The 16,876-nt window shown below is 44.6% G+C and overlaps 2 protein-coding genes across 6 annotated transcripts in view; one reads left to right on the forward strand and one right to left on the reverse strand.

Annotated features, from left to right (window-relative positions):
• Positions 1-2,653, forward strand: part of LOC116398708 (3-hydroxy-3-methylglutaryl-coenzyme A reductase-like) — a 7,612-nt gene extending 4,959 nt beyond the window's left edge. For 2 of the 3 annotated variants that reach the window (XM_031875244.1, XM_031875245.1), the window contains exons 14-20: positions 80-237; positions 355-460; positions 550-720; positions 810-950; positions 1,083-1,241; positions 1,439-1,593; positions 1,672-2,653. In XM_031875244.1, the coding sequence (XP_031731104.1) occupies positions 80-237; positions 355-460; positions 550-720; positions 810-950; positions 1,083-1,241; positions 1,439-1,593; positions 1,672-1,726 (945 nt within the window). In that variant the 3' untranslated portion in view covers positions 1,727-2,653. Of the gene's footprint in view, positions 1-79; positions 238-354; positions 461-549; positions 721-809; positions 958-1,082; positions 1,242-1,438; positions 1,594-1,671 lie in introns of those variants that run through there. The other variant, XM_031875246.1, reaches the window with a different exon arrangement.
• Positions 2,654-4,436: 1,783 nt separating this feature from the next.
• The window catches only part of LOC116398669 (ceramide transfer protein-like), a 17,309-nt gene continuing 4,869 nt past the window's right edge, over positions 4,437-16,876 (reverse strand). Inside the window, exons 3-18 of one of the 3 annotated variants that reach the window (XM_031875168.1) lie at positions 12,287-12,403; positions 12,079-12,144; positions 9,718-9,825; positions 9,442-9,577; positions 8,692-8,775; positions 8,247-8,404; positions 7,971-8,063; positions 7,792-7,878; positions 7,610-7,702; positions 6,867-6,962; positions 6,475-6,607; positions 6,278-6,348; positions 6,049-6,177; positions 5,831-5,960; positions 5,086-5,222; positions 4,437-4,996 (exon numbers count right to left, since the gene is read on the reverse strand). In XM_031875168.1, coding sequence (XP_031731028.1) covers positions 5,095-5,222; positions 5,831-5,960; positions 6,049-6,177; positions 6,278-6,348; positions 6,475-6,607; positions 6,867-6,962; positions 7,610-7,702; positions 7,792-7,878; positions 7,971-8,063; positions 8,247-8,404; positions 8,692-8,775; positions 9,442-9,577; positions 9,718-9,825; positions 12,079-12,144; positions 12,287-12,403 — 1,629 coding nt within the window. In that variant the 3' untranslated portion in view covers positions 4,437-4,996; positions 5,086-5,094. Of the gene's footprint in view, positions 4,997-5,085; positions 5,223-5,830; positions 5,961-6,048; positions 6,178-6,277; positions 6,349-6,474; positions 6,608-6,866; positions 6,963-7,609; positions 7,703-7,791; positions 7,879-7,970; positions 8,064-8,246; positions 8,405-8,691; positions 8,776-9,441; positions 9,581-9,717; positions 9,826-12,078; positions 12,145-12,286; positions 12,404-16,876 lie in introns of all 3 variants that reach the window. The other 2 variants (XM_031875167.1, XM_031875169.1) reach the window with 2 other exon arrangements.

Consider the following 16,876-nt stretch of genomic DNA (forward strand, 5'->3'; position numbering starts at 1 on the left):
GTGTGTGTGTGTGTGTGTGTGTGTGTGTGTGTGTGTGTGTGTGTGTCCTGTTCTAACCCTTATATTATTCCCTGTTCAGCTGAGTGGAGGTTGCAGCAGCAGGATCCTGGCTGACAGTATGACGAGGGGTCCTGTGGTGAGGCTGCCCTCGGCGTGCCGGGCTGCTGAGGTCAAAGTGTGGCTCGAGACCTCTGATGGGTTCAGTTTGATCCAGGAGGCTTTCGACCAGACCAGCAGGTCAGAAAACACTCGTAGAATGATTGAAGGGTTTCCCTGTTTCCTTTTTGTCTCACTACACAGTGTTATTGCTGTACTGGAGGACGCACAGATGAATTTAATGTTTGCTTTTGGTAGGTTTGCTCGTTTGGAGAAGCTGATGGTGGCCGTAGCTGGGAGGAACCTGTACATCCGCTTCCAGTCTCAGACAGGAGACGCCATGGGCATGAACATGCTCTCCAAGGTACCGATGCCACTCTCGCTCCCGTTTCCAGCCGGCTCACTTTGCTGTCTGTTTGTCTGCTGTAAACCTGTCTGTGTGTGTCTCCTCAGGGGACGGAGCAGGCTCTGCACAGACTCCGACAGCAGTATCCAGATGTGGAGGTGCTGTCGGTCAGTGGCAACTATTGCACCGACAAGAAGTCTGCTGCCATTAACTGGGTCCTGGGTCGGGGAAAGTCTGCCGTGTCTGAAGCCACCATCCCCGCCAAGGTGGTCAGGGAGGTAAAGACGACGAAAACCAAACTCTCAGTTTATTGTTCACCGTTTCTTAAATCATACATGTCCTACTAAACCCATGAATGTGTGTGTAGGTGTTGAAAAGCAGCTCAGCTTCTCTGGTGGAGCTGAACATCAACAAGAACTTGGTGGGCTCGGCGATGGCCGGCAGCATCGGAGGCTTTAATGCTCACGCTGCCAACATTGTAGCAGCCATCTACATCGCCTGTGGACAGGTAAGAGGTCAGCCTTCAGTTTACTCTGAATATATGTTACATATCCAGACGGTTCAGAATGAAGACACAAATACTCGCAGTATGTTTGAAAATATGTCTTTACATTAGAGGTGGGCGTGTTGCTCGTTTCAGGACCCGGCTCAGACGGTGGGGAGCTCCAACTGCATCACTCAGATGGAGTTTGCTGGTGCAGAGGGGGAGGACCTGTACATCAGCTGCACCATGCCCTCCATCGAGCTGGGCACTGTGGGGGGAGGCACCAACCTGGCGCCACAGCAGGCCTGTCTGCAGGTAACACCACCAACACACCGTGTTATTTCACTTCTGTACGAGGTAGTTTTAGATAACTGTGTTACATTTCTTTATTTATTTTCATGAGTAAGGAAACAACCTGCTGGATTCAAACAGTCTGAGATGAGAAACCTGTTTTTCTGATGTTTTGCTGAAAGCTTTCACCAAATATCTGAATCCATCTTTGTCTTTTTTAGATGCTCGGCGTCCAAGGTACCAGTTCCAGAGAGCCCGGTGAGAACGCCCGTCAGCTGGCCCGGGTGGTCTGTGCCACCGTGCTGGCGGGGGAGCTCTCCCTGATGGCCGCTCTGGCAGCCGGACACCTGGTGAAGAGCCACATGGCCCACAACAGGTTGGATATTCAGATCATTGTAGACGTCATGTTTTATTGTTTTTGATTGCTGACTTTGTCTTGTTTTCTCGCTGCCAGATCCACAACAAACCTCTCAGAAACGCCTTCGGCAAAGTCGGAGTCGGCTGCGTGACATCGACGTGTTGGCGAACAAACGCTAAACGGAAGACAACTTAACGGTGAGAACCGAGAAGATCGACTGGTCTCCTGATGACTCCTGAAGGGACGGCTGTGGGTCCAGGACGTCCAGACGATGAAGACCAGCGGTCTGATAACCAGACCCAACACACGATGAAGACCACAGCCAACGTGTGCTCGCTTTGTGCCATTCGCCTGTAACTGAACTTTGCGGTCGTGTTTTTGTCGTTGGACCTGATCTTTGAGGAGACTGTGAATCATCCATGTGGTCTGGATTAGTAAACACCCACCATGATGCAGCTGTCCTGTGTGCCTCTTAATGAAAAACAATTGTTTCTTTCATCTAAAAAGCTTGAAGCGAGATCTTCAAACAGCTGTTACCGCTGAAGGTGATATTTGCTCATGTTTTAAAACGGCTGAATGTTTGCTGTGCTGAATCAGTGTTGTACGATATCACTTGCACAACGCTTTCCTGATTTAAGCGACTGTGTATACTGTGTGTACTGCAGAACCACTGAGGCTGCTGGCTCCAGGAAGAAGCTGCCAACAGGTTTTGTCACAAAGTGACTTGTTTGAACACGTGTTACAGGCAGGTTGCTTCTTTGTGTTATAGGACGAAGAGAAGTGGAAACTTAAAGCCATATTAACTAATTTAATACTTTCATATGTGGAATGATTGGAGGAAGTTAAAGGAATTGCTGAGTCTGCAGGTTCTTGTGTTGTGGCCTTAGTTTGTCAAGGAGAACTTTCTAGATAGAATATTTAATTTTAAGCTATTTATTTCAACAGATTGTGCTCCGTTTTGTTTCTTGGAAGAGAGTTAAATTATGTTCCATCTTAATGTCTGTTGAATTTCTGTATCCTGAAGAAATGACTCTAAATGTGGAAAAATGGAGGATAAATGTATTTGTCACTTTTGTAAGTCGATCACAGCATTATTTTACGATGGAAATATTTCTAATTCTATTCAGTTACTGGAACTAGTTTTTAGAAAACTCTTTCGGTGAACGAGCTTCAACCTGGCTTCACTCTCACCCACTTCATTCTGCTCCAAGTCCATCATCACAGACCCAACATGTATTTAAGTAAAAGGTACTGATGCTTTACTTAAACACTATGAATTTTTTATGATTTTTGTTTGTCAAAAGGTTATAAGTATGTTGAAAAAAATCATAGTATAGTATGTCAAAGGTCACTATATAGTGTATATAGTATATCATGTCATATATTATTTCTTTCCACGGTATATTATAAAATATATTTTTATAGCTTTTTTTTAACTTAAGCTTTTGTAATGGCATACTATCCTATGACATTGTTATAACATAGTATATTAGCAATGAATAGTATATTTAAATGAATTAAACTTGTCTGAGTTGTCCAACATGAACAAATGGATTCAAACTGAAGGATAAACTCATTTATTTCACTGTTAAAACGGTGCAGATGAAGAGCGACGCGGTCACAGTACATGTGTAAGTTGATCCCACAGCATTATTTACACAAATGTCTTATTATATAACTATATACACTTTAACTAGAATTATAAATGTCTGCTTTAAGTGAACAAGCTTCAGCCTGGCTTCTTCTCCACTTAGCCGAGAGGCTGAGCATCATCTGGCTTCACTCTCACCGACATCATTCTGCTACAAGTCTGTCATCGCAGACCCAAGAACACCATGTCCCCAGGTGGGACATGTATTCAAGTACAAGTACTGATGCTGTACTTCCAAAAGTATTGTCTGGAAAATTAAGGTAATGAAACCAAATGGTGCAACTTCCTCTTAAAAAGGTTTCACGGTAGTTTCCATCTCAGCCTGTGTAAACTGTAGAACTGCAAAGTCCAGAGTTACCGGTTCACCATGTGTTTAAACAACAGGATGAGCAAGTAAAACATCTAATGAAGAAGTACAAGTACACTGTTGAGAACACAACTTAAGTACATAAACAGAACCGATCCTGACTAAACTCTGGACTTTGCATTAGAACATGTTTAGACTGAAACAAAGAACGAACTTATCTGTGTTAACAAAGGTTTCAGTACTTTAACTGCAGAACAAACGTTACAAATATCAGAAATGTGGAGGCGGTGAAATAATACTAGAACTAGCTTTTCAGTGGGAAACCCCAAATGAAGTGTCACCTTGTTGCTTCATTCAGTAAAACATATGGTGGGACGTGTTTTAAATTAAATAGAGGAGATAAAGAAAAGGGAAACTCCGCCACGAGGCACTTACTAGTGATCTCACTAACAGCCCCCTTCATCTCTAGATCCTCCTGTAACACTAAGGCATCTGGGCTCAAGTCACACACAGTCTGACCTCCTGGAGAAATGTTAGTGACGCTATTTACAATCCATTAAACATTCAAAGTATGTGCTGTGACACGACAACATTTCACAATGACACAAATATAAAGCCAAGCAAAAACAATGTACATCGAGCTCTGTTTTTGTACATTAAATATACGAAGAACTGCTCTCGGCTCGTTCCTCCGTCAGCGCCAACGAGAGGCGTCTTCATGAGAGGGGCGGAGCCAGAGACGTCAAGTCTTACATCATAGGGGTCACGAGTCGATGACGGCCCTCTGGACTTTAAATCAATCGGCGATATTTAACGAGCACTAATAATACTAATTATGAAAAGAAGAAGAAAAGAAATCAACACAAAATAGGAGCTATTAATGGTAAGAATAAAATATTTCAGTCTATTAGCAAAGGTTTCTTTTTTTTCTTTTTCTTTTTTACAAACTTCTTATACATACATTTATATATTAATATATCTGTAAGAAATAGAGACATGACGAGTCAGTCTTCTACACGAGCAGTGACGATGGCATCAGCTGTGACACTAGGAGCTGCTGATATGGGGGGGGGGGGGGCCCCCCCGCTGGGAGCATTCACTACAGGAGACTCTTATGACACCCGGACATAATCTCCTTTTGGATAAAAGCTAATTAGTATTTTATCAAAATGAAGGGGGGAAAACAAGCAGCAATTTCTCTTGAAATGATAAATGACAATATCTCTGCCAGGTTTAGGAGTATTCTTTCTTATGAACGTCTCTCACAGGTGTTTGAATGTGGCCACCAGTGGGCTCCATTGTGAGCCCTCTTCTTGTGCTGGAGCTCACTTGTAGCTAAAAAAAAAAAAAAACTGGGAGGAGGAAAAAGCACTCTGAGGAGCTCGACTGGTCACAGCAGCAGTCGGTGTGAAGATGGAGGGTCCTCAAAGCCTCATGTGTAGTTCTGTCCACATGTCTCAACACTGGAAAGATGGAGAGGATTCACATCATCATGTTGCAGATGTGCGTACTGAATAAAAGGTGCAGAGGTGGTTAGTAAACTCAGAGCTACCTGTGAGCCTCAGAATAGGATGGGCTTGCCGGCAGTCTTCTCCTGGACGTAGGAGGTGAAGCGCTTGAGGAACTTGGGGTACTCCCTCTTAGCCACGGCCCGGAGCACGGAGGCCGGAGCCCAGCCTCCTGGATTCACTGCAGACACAAGAACAAACTCTACTGAGCAAGAAGGTTCGATATAAGGAGCTCGTCATCATCGTCAAAACTGATTTTTGTGCTTATGGTCATTTTTATGCCATAGAAATGTAATAAAAATGTCAAAATATAGAATAGTATTTGATAAAATGTCATAAAAAGGTCTTAGTATGGTCTGTCATAAAAATGTTATAGTATGTAATATAAAGTCATTTTTATGTTATAACCATGTAATAAAAATAGATATAATCATATTATACTATATCACATAAAATACTATGACATGTGGTGTTATGGCACACTTATACTGTACTAAAAAGTCAAAGTCTAATATGTCAAAGTCATAAAGAATGTCGTCGTATAATATGTTTCAAAAAAGTAATAAAAAAAAAAACTGTAGTTCTAATATAAACTCAGGTTTGTAGTTTGTCTGTGTTCAGGCACTAAATGCTTAAAATAATAATATCATATTTTGTAAATTTAGGACTTTTTGATACTTTCAAAAGCCTTTTCCTGAAGAATGTTCAAAGCTTTTTTAAGACTTTTTACGAGCTGCAGATAACGTGATGTTTAATCTCTACTGAATCCAACAGCGGCTGGGTACACACCGTTGGCTACGTAGGTGATTTTACACAGGATGTTGTCTCTGCTGATCTCCTTGTCGCCCTCTGGTGGGCTGACCAGCGTCTGACAGATTATGCCGATGTTGATTTTGGCGCGGACACACCGGCTGGACGGCTGTGGGACAGAAAAGCAGAAGCATGATTATCGTTCAGAAGCTCAATAAATTCCTCATACGGTGTCTGAAATGGACCCGGTGGCTCACCTGAGCGTCGTCATGATCCACAGAGAAGTTGCAGACCAGCCAGGTGTCCGGGTCGTTCTCATTGTTGGCCAAGATCTTTCTCATGGCCGACAGGTACAACACGTCCCTCTGAGACGCCGGCCACACCCGCTGCAACGCACATCACCTCCTCATCATTTCAGATTCCACACATGCAATCAAATAGATCTATTCCACCGTTGAACAAGTGAGGTGATGTTGTAGCTCTTACCTTGTGCGTTTGATATACAATAGTTGCGTTGTCCGACAACGTCTCCACAACATTGAAGTTTTCAATCGTGGCTAAAAGAGGCAGAGAACATGGGAGGATTTAATAAAGTTTCCTTAAATCTTAACAGAGACTTAAGAGTGTTTTAGTGGAGATACATAGAGTGAGGTGTGAAAACCCCGTCAGAGTAAAGGACTCACTCTCCCAGTCGTTGCGGTACGTCGTGTCCCAGAAGTAGTGGCAGACCTCGTGACCGGTCACCCCCTTTACGGAGTGGGTGGCCTTCAGCGGGTCCAAAACAATCCCGTTCTCTTCCACCTCTCTCCTGTACACCTGCGCACACACACACACACACACACACACACACGAGAAGTTAAGCAAAATAATTTTCTAATGTGTGTACATATTGTAGATTTCAATTCAGGTTCAGGAAACACTGCGATCCAATAGTACATTCCAGGTAAAGTTTCCTTGAAGACTTATATAAATCATGTCCTACTGTAGTGTGTGACTCAGTGCCCGTATTACATATGAATGTGATTTACAGTTAGAGAAACCTGAATGACATGTCCACTAATCCTCCTCCTCGTACCTTCATTTCTCCCTCTTCTACAACCAGCTGCCAGTTGGCGTCTCCACCAACATCCTGCAGGGAGTAGGTCATGTGATTCTGCACCATCTCCTCCACCTGTAACAGAGAGAGCATCCATTACACAATGACAGCTCCACAGCATGGCATAAACACAGCCTCATGATATTTATCCTGCGCGCTCTAGTTTTAGTGGACAAGAGACAAATAAAGTAACTAAATCGAATGAAAATCAGGCAGTAACGTTAACAGGAGAACACAAAGTAGGCCTGTGTTTGAACTGTTATGTTACTCAACAGACCTGGCAGCAGGTCTTTAAACATTAGCAGTTATTAATGGACACAGAGACAACGGGAGCTCATGCTTCATGCTGCTAACAGTGAGTTCCAGTCGATCCACGATGAAGCCTACGGGCGACTCAACGGCCATGCAGACATGGCGTTTAGTCTCGACAGGTGAGACAGGAAGAGGAACGGGTGGCTGGCTGAGCCTCGACAGCGAGTTACCTCTGCGCTGAATCTGTGGACGTCGTGAGGGGTGCTGACTATCGGAGCAGGGGAGGGCTGACTATGAGGCTACAGGGGAGGTCAGAACCGAGGGGACAAATGTGAGCGAGAGGAAGAGACAAAAGGGGCGTGAGATGTAAAAATGAAAGACTGAGGAACGTGAAGAAATGGAGGTGGAACAGGTGGAATGGAGCTAGCTTGTCGGTGTGGACAGTTTAAGAGGGTGGAGGGTTGAATTACCTTGTTGGAGAACCTGTGTGTGCCGATGCTGGAGTAGACGTCTCCAGGAGGGACCGGGCTGGATCGATGGATCCTTATCTTCTCCGTGTGAGACTGGACACAAACAAGCACAGAATTATGTTAATATATACGACCATCAAAGTTAACTTAAAGTAGATACTGCATGTGATCTATTAGCTTACCTGTTCTTCTATCTTGTCCTGTCTGTCGAGAGCGGCTTCAACTGCATCGAAGAACTCGTCCTCATTGATGAGGCTGTTTGGACCCTCCTGCACACAGAGAGGAGCGGGAACGTTACCTCAAGAGCTCTCAACACAACCACACAGATTCATGCTGCGTTGTGGATGATTTTATACTGCACCTCATAATCTGGACCTCCAAAGTGAGACTTTTTCTTCAACTCATTCAGGGCGGATTTATAGCTGTCCTCTATTCTGCGCCGCTTCTCCATCTCCTACAAACACAAAAATACACAATCGTTAAACAAATCCAACGACTTTCTCTCCTGCATCTGTTATTTTTGCAGATGTTTCCTTCTCTACCGTAGATAAACTACGAAAAAATCACTAACGTTTGACAAATAAAAACGTGCGTAATACAGATGAATCATGCGTAATCAGATCCAAATGACACCCACCTTATCCACTCTCTTCTGCCAGCTGTCCTCTCTCTTCACCATGAGGTCGATGCAGTGAGACAGCGTGGCCAGGATCCCAGCTGTGGTGGCCTTGAACGTGATGGCCTCCCCCTTAAAGTCTATGCCATTGATTCCCTTGGGACTCACAGTCTGGAACACTGCACAAAGGAGGAGCACGGGACTGAAACTAATGATACTTGTGCCGAGTGTTGGGTCGCTTCATATCGTAATATTCTATATGTTCATGTCAGAGGGAAACAATGGTAAGATTATATATAATATTGTCTACATGTTATGCTTATTTCAATTGAGACATTTGTCTATTTTGTGTTCTGTCTCTATAGATAATACCTCGAGCTGTTTGTCTAAACGTAAAGCTTGATAGTTATGAATATTCAAGGATACAGAAAAATACTTTTTGGAGGAAGAATTCTGCATCACTCACATTTTTCTTTGCTGCCGTGGTTGTTGTGCAGAAACTCTCCATCTGTCCGGGTGTTGGGGAAGTCATCTTCATCATCCTCCACGACTGAGATAAAGATAAAAGGAGAAATCAAGTCTCAGAGAGGAAAGGCCAACAGACAACCAGAGCCAACCGGCACATGGGACAGACAGAGCTCTGCTGCGCTGGACAACATGACAATGGTCTGGTTTCATCTTTAGAATGGAGAGAGAAAGAGAGAGAGAGAGAGAGCGAGAGAGAGAGATGAGGAGAACAAAAGCAGAGCTTCATCCTCTGTGGTCACCCACAGGCGCCCAGTGCAGGCTGCACATGCTCAGCCAGCCAAGATGGCTGAGGGTGAGTGGGTTTGTAGGATAACTGCTGTCTGAGTCACGACACACACACACACACACACATTCCACACAAGGTTCAGAGCAAGTTTCTTATAAACTACAAATATTTTCATAAGATATGGAAAACACAAACTAAATATTCTCTTAGACATACCAGTGTTTTACAGAAGTTTACATTAACTGCATCTTGTTTAAACATCTCTTCGTGTCACACTGTAGTAATAATAATTATTATAATAATAATCGATTGATCGTTTGAGCTACAAAATAACTGGACTGCTATCGGAAAAGTGCAGGAAAAGGGTTTTTTTCACAATAAAATAGTCTAAAAGCACAGAAACCAGACCTGCAGAGTAACAGACTCTTTGGTTAAAGGAGCGTCGGTGTCTGAGGGTCTTACTTTTATCCCTCTGCAGCTCGTCCTTGGACACGGCATCTGAACAGCCATCAAAGTACTTCTGAAGCGTGTCCACCTGTCTGCACAAGATGCCTCTGAAGGTCTCCATCTCCGCCAGCTTCTCTCTCAGGCTGTGGCCCTTCTTGGGAAACAGCAGAGCAACACAGTGGTTAGGCCTTTCTCTACACCTCCACGGACCACAAATCAACCGGCAATTCCAGTAAAAGTGTGTGCTGACAAACAGCACCGTGATGAGTCAACATTAAGCAGAGGACTCACCTTGAAGGAGGACGTGGATGTGGCAGAGAAGCTGCTGGTGGCCGACGTGAGGGACATCATGGAGCCATGTCTCCGCAGACTGGACTCTGAGCCGTAACCAGAATCAGCCTACGAGGAAACCCACAGGACACGGAGACCAGTTAACGAGGTCATCACAGAGTAAACTAACTTAATAAAATACATTATTATTATTAATTCAAACCAAGAATGTAATCAAACCAAAATACCATGCATGAGAAAAACAGCTCGCCCCAAAACAACAGCCAGAATTCAGCGGTTGTGAGTTGCGTCGCACCTATTCTGATGATTTAAACATCACATCAAAATTCATCAGTATGTTCTCTACCCGTGAATATCACATTCAGCAAGTATTTTGAGATGTGTTTGTGTTACATTGAAATATGCACACAAGGTTAGAATCCACTTACAAACTACAGAAACAGCTTTCCAGAAAGCCTTCATATTATTTTTAATGTTGTAATGAAACATTTCACACCAACCTGTGACCTCAGAAGCCACAGAACATGACACACATGTTCTGTGGCCCTGGCAACACAACACCAAACATCATCTGACTTCCTGTACAGCCCACTGGTTCCCCTCTCATGTTACACAACAGCAGAGAGGAACGGGTCAACGACACTGCTGGAAACAAGAGATGCGTTCCCCTTTAAGAGACACTTCTGATGTCCACCACCAGGGGGCAGAAGACGGCAATGCACGCGACCAGCAATAAGTAAGCGGCTGGGGTTACTGTTGGTCAACAGCCGGAAGTAACTCCGCCTGCATTTGCATGGATTTGAGTCAGTGCTGCCTGCCCTTTAACCAACATACTGCTACTACTGACTGCATCAGCACAGACGGCACTCTCTCTCAGTCTGCATGACGGCTGCTCAATCTTCTTTGATGAGGAACAAATATATATAAATAAATATATATAATCGAAGCAAGCAAAGCTTTTGTTGCAGCCATGATAAACCAGAAGAAAGATGCGTTAGTGGCTCAGTCTGCTCTCAAGGTAAAACGTACACACATGTTGTGAAGCTGCTGCAGCACAAACACTGAGCAAACTGTACGAGTGTGTTTATGTGCCGGCTGATTGAAGCACAATGAACTCGCATGACTGACTCTGGACAACAGGAGAAAGAAAACAAAAGAAAGTGCTTCCCTCAGCAGAAATAGACTCATCCAGGGCACTAAAGCTGTAAACTTGCCATAAACGATGACGTTACATTGCTAGAGTTTATGTCACTGCACAACAAGCACAGCTTCCTTTGACAGAGAGGGTATCCGGGCAACGAGTGTCGTCTTATTTGAGATGTTTCACCGTCTCTCAAACTTCTAGCGTTCGCTGTGGTGTGCTTGGATCTCCGTGGAAACACTGGGCCTCTAAGTGCTGTGAGTAATGTGGGTTCGAGAAGGAAGCAGAGCCTTCTAGGAAGAAGTGGTGAGTCATAGTGGGATGGAGGGTGTGTGTGTGTGTGTGTGCATGAGTCACAGTGGCTCCCCGGTGCTGGGACAAGCAGTGAGGAGGGAAGAAGGAGGATTTCCCAAGCTAAGGACCACGAGTAAGCGTGTGTTTTGGTAGACAGGCTGAAGGTGTGGCTGCCTTCTACTCATCCATGTCAGACAGACTCTGGGTTAAGACAGTCACACGTACACATCAGTATCCATTTCTCTTTGTGGAAGTTGTGCAACCACTTCCTCTCAGGCTAGGATGAACAATAAACACCAGAAACACATATTTACATATTTGATGGTTGGTTGCTGTGTGTATATGAACATAATGCTGTTTTATAGGTCTCCACTGCCTCCATTGTCTTGTACTCAGTCAACAGTACTTCCTTTGTCCTTTAAACTGACTGAATACAATGAGTGCTACTTCTGCTCTTTACAGCACTTTAAGATTGAATTTGTATTTTCCGCCCAGTGTAATTCACTTTGTAGTGATATTTAAAGCAAACAACAAAGCAAGAAACCCTGACGATAGTCCAAACCTGCTCTCCTCCAGGACCGGTTACTCCCAAAGAAAATCAATAAAACGCTTATCTCTCGATTGTGTGTTTTAAAAAGCTTTCTCAGCAAGTCTGGTACCCTTCTCAGAGTCAGTGTGTTAAATGTCCGTCAATGAAAAGGGATTAGCCTAAACCCTGAGCCACTTGTTAGTCCAAGGTTTAAGATAACTCTCAGCTCAGTGTGCCCTCTGTTAAAAGCCTTTAAATGAGTCATGCACCAGTTGTGAAGCATCTTATCCAGGACTTAAGGACTAAGTAACACAAACACGCACTTGCTACTACAGAGCACTGTGCTACAGACGAGTGAAGCTCTCCGTTAGTCCTACAAACTTGCCAACAAACGCACCAGTGGTGGAGGGATGAATATTGTCCCCTGGATTCCTCCCTTCTCTCGCCTCCCCTCTCTGATAGTCTGATAGAAACACACACATGCATACAATTAAAACACACACACAAATCCAACCTGGTGTTAGAGGATATGCATTTGTTGCAAAGGTGACGAGGATTTGGTTTCTTTTGAGAGCTGCAGTTTGTTCGGAGTGTGCATGACTTACTCTGTGCAGCTCAACGGAGTCAATCCACTGGTGTCTGTGCTCCAGGTCTTGTGCTCTGAGGTACCACACGCTGTCGTTCACGCTGATGTCCAGCCGGCACTCGTCAAACTCATGAGGCTGAAAAAAGGACAAAGGACACAGAGTTTAGTCAGTGTGCATTGAAAATACACAGCTGTTGACGTTTTAAATATCTCTATTATTAAATCCTCTCATCTGACAGGAGCAGAGGGAGGGTGAGATACTGTGACATCAGAGTGCCGTCATGGAAAGAGGAAACACAAATCTCTTTAGCGTTCAGGAAGAGCAAAGAGAGGCACATGTGAGAGGCGTCCATGTAAATAGATAAATGACACGGAAACAGCAAACTGCTCATCTCTCCACTGTGCGCTGCATGGTGGGGGACAATCTGTTGAAACATGGCAATCCACCGCAGTCAGCGCGATGGGAGGAGAAGCTCTTGGATGTCGGCCTGTATCTATAACTCTCACAGAGCCAGAGCACAAAGGAGAGTGCACCAGACGCACAAACAGCCTCCATTTCTCAGACACCGTCCCAGAGGAGCAGCAGGAGGATAACTGGCCTTTTGAGGCAACTTGCAGGATGGAGCATATTCCTAATGGCCCTCCAGAGCACCGTTAGCGCTGTGAAACCGCTGTGTCGGCATGGCCAGGCTGCAACCAGGGACTGTGTGTGTGCTGGTAGAGGGCGGAGGTGGAGGGAATGGTGGTGACAGCAACGGTATCCACCTGTGTAGCATTCACCAAATGCACCGAGCCACCTCTCCAGTGAGTCTCCATGCTGAAGCCCTCTCAGGTCTAACAGCGAGGGAACAGGCTGATCCAGAGTCTGGCTCCTTAGAGAGCAGACAAGGACAAAGAACTGGAGAGAGACGGATCGGGCAGGAATGCCAGAGACGGCAGTTAAACTGCCGGCGAAAGCGAAACCGCATCAGAGACGAGACCTCTGCATTCCTCTGTGTGCCACAACACAGTAAACACATCTGGGATGCATGTCTTGGTATATTAGTAATGCACAATAAGCACAATCGTTTCCTACGGAGTTACACGATATATGATTTTAATCACGATATGACTCCATTGAAAGACGAAACATTACCATGGTTTAAATATTATTATACTTTATTGCTGATCCTGTCCACCAGCTCCATTTAACCCATAAAAGATGTTATATTCACTGAGACAAGCTATAATAAAAACAGGCACACATGATCATTAATAATTGCAAGCTTGTAATCTAATATCACCCGGAGAACAGCCAGAGACCACAGCATTACTGGAGATTGTATTGCTTCAGCATGTTGGCAGAGGAAACAAATGGCCCACTTTGGTGTCGTTAAAGAGGTTTCATTGGAGGAGCGCAACTCGGCTGTGTTGGCCGACACCTGGACGGCACCGAGGCCAAGAACAGATGCTCGCCGTCAATAATGCACAAGATGAGGCCGAATGCTGAAAGCTCGCCAAACCAGAGGCTCATTTGAAAAAGTTATCGGCGGCATGCGCATACGATCGACACCAGAGGCAGAGACGGACGAGAAGAGGAAGCAGAAGAGAGGAAGGAAGCGAGTGTGTTGCATCCTTATCTCTCCATTTGTTCTAAGAAAGACAAAAGACAACTTGAGCAGCCTCGTTCTCTCTGAAACCACAGATAACACCGACTAGTTTCAAATCACAACCTCAAAACCCACGAACACTACCAGCGCTTATCTGCCTTCGTATGATTGAACCACACTAACACCGTGAGATACAAGCGTTTGGATGGGAGACTTTAGGGCCAGGTTGCTAGGAAAGTGAGAAAGTGGATTCCTCTTCATCCCCTCCAGACTACGGGGTCACGGGCACACCGACTGGAGCTCAGGGTGGAGGAATGACAGCCTCACTGGGGTCGGAGGAGGTTACTGGAACCCAAGGCAACAGTAAACAATAATCCATCACAGGAAGGTCGTTTTAGCAGCCGCGCACATCACAAGATGACACGACGCGCCGTGTGTAGGTTGATTAATGAACAACTTAACACAGGTCAGTGTGGAAGCAAGTCGATGTGGAGAGCATGAGAATGTCTGATGCACAGTGCATGCATGGAAGACCTTCCAACAGTGAGAAAGAAATGGATGGAAAGTTCAGATGTGATCTCAGCAAAGCACTTTAGAACCGCGATCAATGCTTCGATTATCTCGCTGAGTTAAGAGGGTAGTTTGGATTGTGTGAAGTGGGGGTGCGTGAGGTACTTATCCAGAGTCAGCGTATTACTACACTGGATGTCGGTAAGCTCGCCTCCATTTTGGAGAAGCAGACGGGAGTACAGACAATTTGGCAAAGCACTATTCTGCTGTGGACGGGACAGCAGCAAAATGTGTTTTAGCACCCGAAAGAAAGGCCAAAAGATAATAATCAATATCGGTTTAAGTGTAGACTAGATATTCTTGCCACTATATCTTGCCGTCAGACAGTCCTTTCCAATGCAAAACTAAACTGAGAGTGAAACTTATCTATAGCCTCTTGAAAGTATAGATAAGTTTCATTTTCAGTTCAGTTCTCCTTAAAAACAGTAGCTCGTACGACCCATCTTTTGGTCATTCGGGGGTTGTGGATCCTCCAGATGTCTGTCAAAGGCCTCCCTGACTGTGGGGCCCAGCAGCAATTATACACCACACACACACTGATCATCAGAGTCAAGGTGTTTTATTCTAGAGACTCATATTTCTGTATCTTCTTTGTTTCTGATAGTGTCCAAGTGTATGCTCTTATAAAGGAGCATGCTGAGGAGGAGGACAGGAAAGAGAGAAACAAATCAGAAATAATTTGGCGCTAAAGATATTATTTCTTCCCTGGTACGATGAGACAGAACAGCTTTTCTGCCTCCATTTCCTTCAAACACAAACTTCCTACTCAGCTTAAAGAGAAGCTTCTGTCCTCTCCCTTCCTACCCGTTTCCAGTTGGTGTACGTGTTTTCGGTCACAGTCTACAGCACCGAGTGAATGGGAGATCCGCTTTAAAAAACACCATATGTGATTCTCAATACCTCAGATAACAGAGAGGGATTAAACCAAAGCAAACAATGGGAAACCCTACAAAAGCTGCACCAGACCCAACTGTACTTCATTACTCATTTGTGCATTTTAAACCTAATAACTAAGCTCAGATTCCGACAAATATACTCTCTAGTCCCTTCAGCATTACTACCGACGCCTGGTGCCAAGAACATCCTTCTGTACACAAGAAACGGGATCCCGATGGAACAGGAAACACTGACTCACCGAAGCAGTCGGAGTGAAAGACAAGGAAAGGTTAAATAAACAAGGGTTAGAGCCACACACACACACACACACACACACACACACACACACACACACACACACACACACACACACACACACACTTTCCTGGCTGAGGACACTTTGCAGCTTCCACCACAAGCCTGACGTCATTGGTAGTGGTCCACTCCACCCCCTCTTGACCTTAAGTACGCATGTCCTTCCCTTTCTCTCTGTGGCAGAACTCACAGAGCATCCGATACCTCACTACTACAGACTCATTCAGCAAGTAGGCCAGGTCTTACTAACCGACCATGGCATGGTGGTTAGCAGCCCGTTCGCACATACAGACGACCGTACTATCATACGCACACACAACTAGTTATGTTAACAAGACATTACATGTCCAAGTTTGATTTTAAACTCTACTGTTGAAACCTTCCAAGTACTAATACTAAAGCTATATGTCCGTAGTTCTTTGTGCACATCAAACATGTTGGCTGTAACACTTCATGGTCTCCAGTTCAGTGAGTATTATCGTGTTCCCTAGTGATGCATGTTGCTGTGAACACACTCTGACCTACCTATACTATTGTGTAGACACAAAGGAGTGAGCAGCCTATGATGCAATCCAGCAGCTCCAAACTCAATCCTCCCTTTTGGTTGCGACTGTGTCAAACTAATCGCTTGTGAGCTGTGTTTGCGGCTAATTAGTTCAGTGTTCTGCCCACTAACTAACTAGCTCCTGCTGGGTGTGCTGGGAATGATGGACACCAGCCCCTGAATGGAGCAGTGGGCCACCAGCAACGAGCTCCTCGTTCAGTCCTAATCTCGGGCTTTTACACGCCGTCAATTTGCTCTTTTGAGAAATGCTTCAGAGCATTTGCTCGGGTTGTTTTGCAATAAAGAAATCACACATTTTCTTACAGGTCTACCCGAGTTTCACAACTTAAGTGTGTCAACTGAAACCCGTCAATGACTCACAGTGCAACTTAAACCACAGACTTCTATTTGAGCTAAATACATGTATGCAAAGTGTTTGCACACCAGAGCTGCAAAGTCCATCAATCTATTAGTCAATCGACAGAAAACGAGTCGGTAGGTTTTGAAAGTCGAATAATTTTTTTGGTAATCTTTAAAGCAGAAACGCTTAATATTTGCTGGCAGCTACTCAGATGTGAGCATTGGATGCTTTTCTTGTCATAGTAAATTGAATTGTAATCTTTTCTATTGCCACAATATCAACAGCATCTGGGCCAAATTAAAACAGCAAGTATGAAGCCTCTAGACTGTAAACATTAAGTATGAAGCCTCTAGA

Source organism: Anarrhichthys ocellatus, unplaced genomic scaffold (assembly GCF_004355925.1).
Source record: "Anarrhichthys ocellatus isolate YVR2014 unplaced genomic scaffold, GSC_Weel_1.0 scaffold87, whole genome shotgun sequence".
NCBI lineage: Eukaryota > Metazoa > Chordata > Actinopteri > Perciformes > Anarhichadidae > Anarrhichthys > Anarrhichthys ocellatus.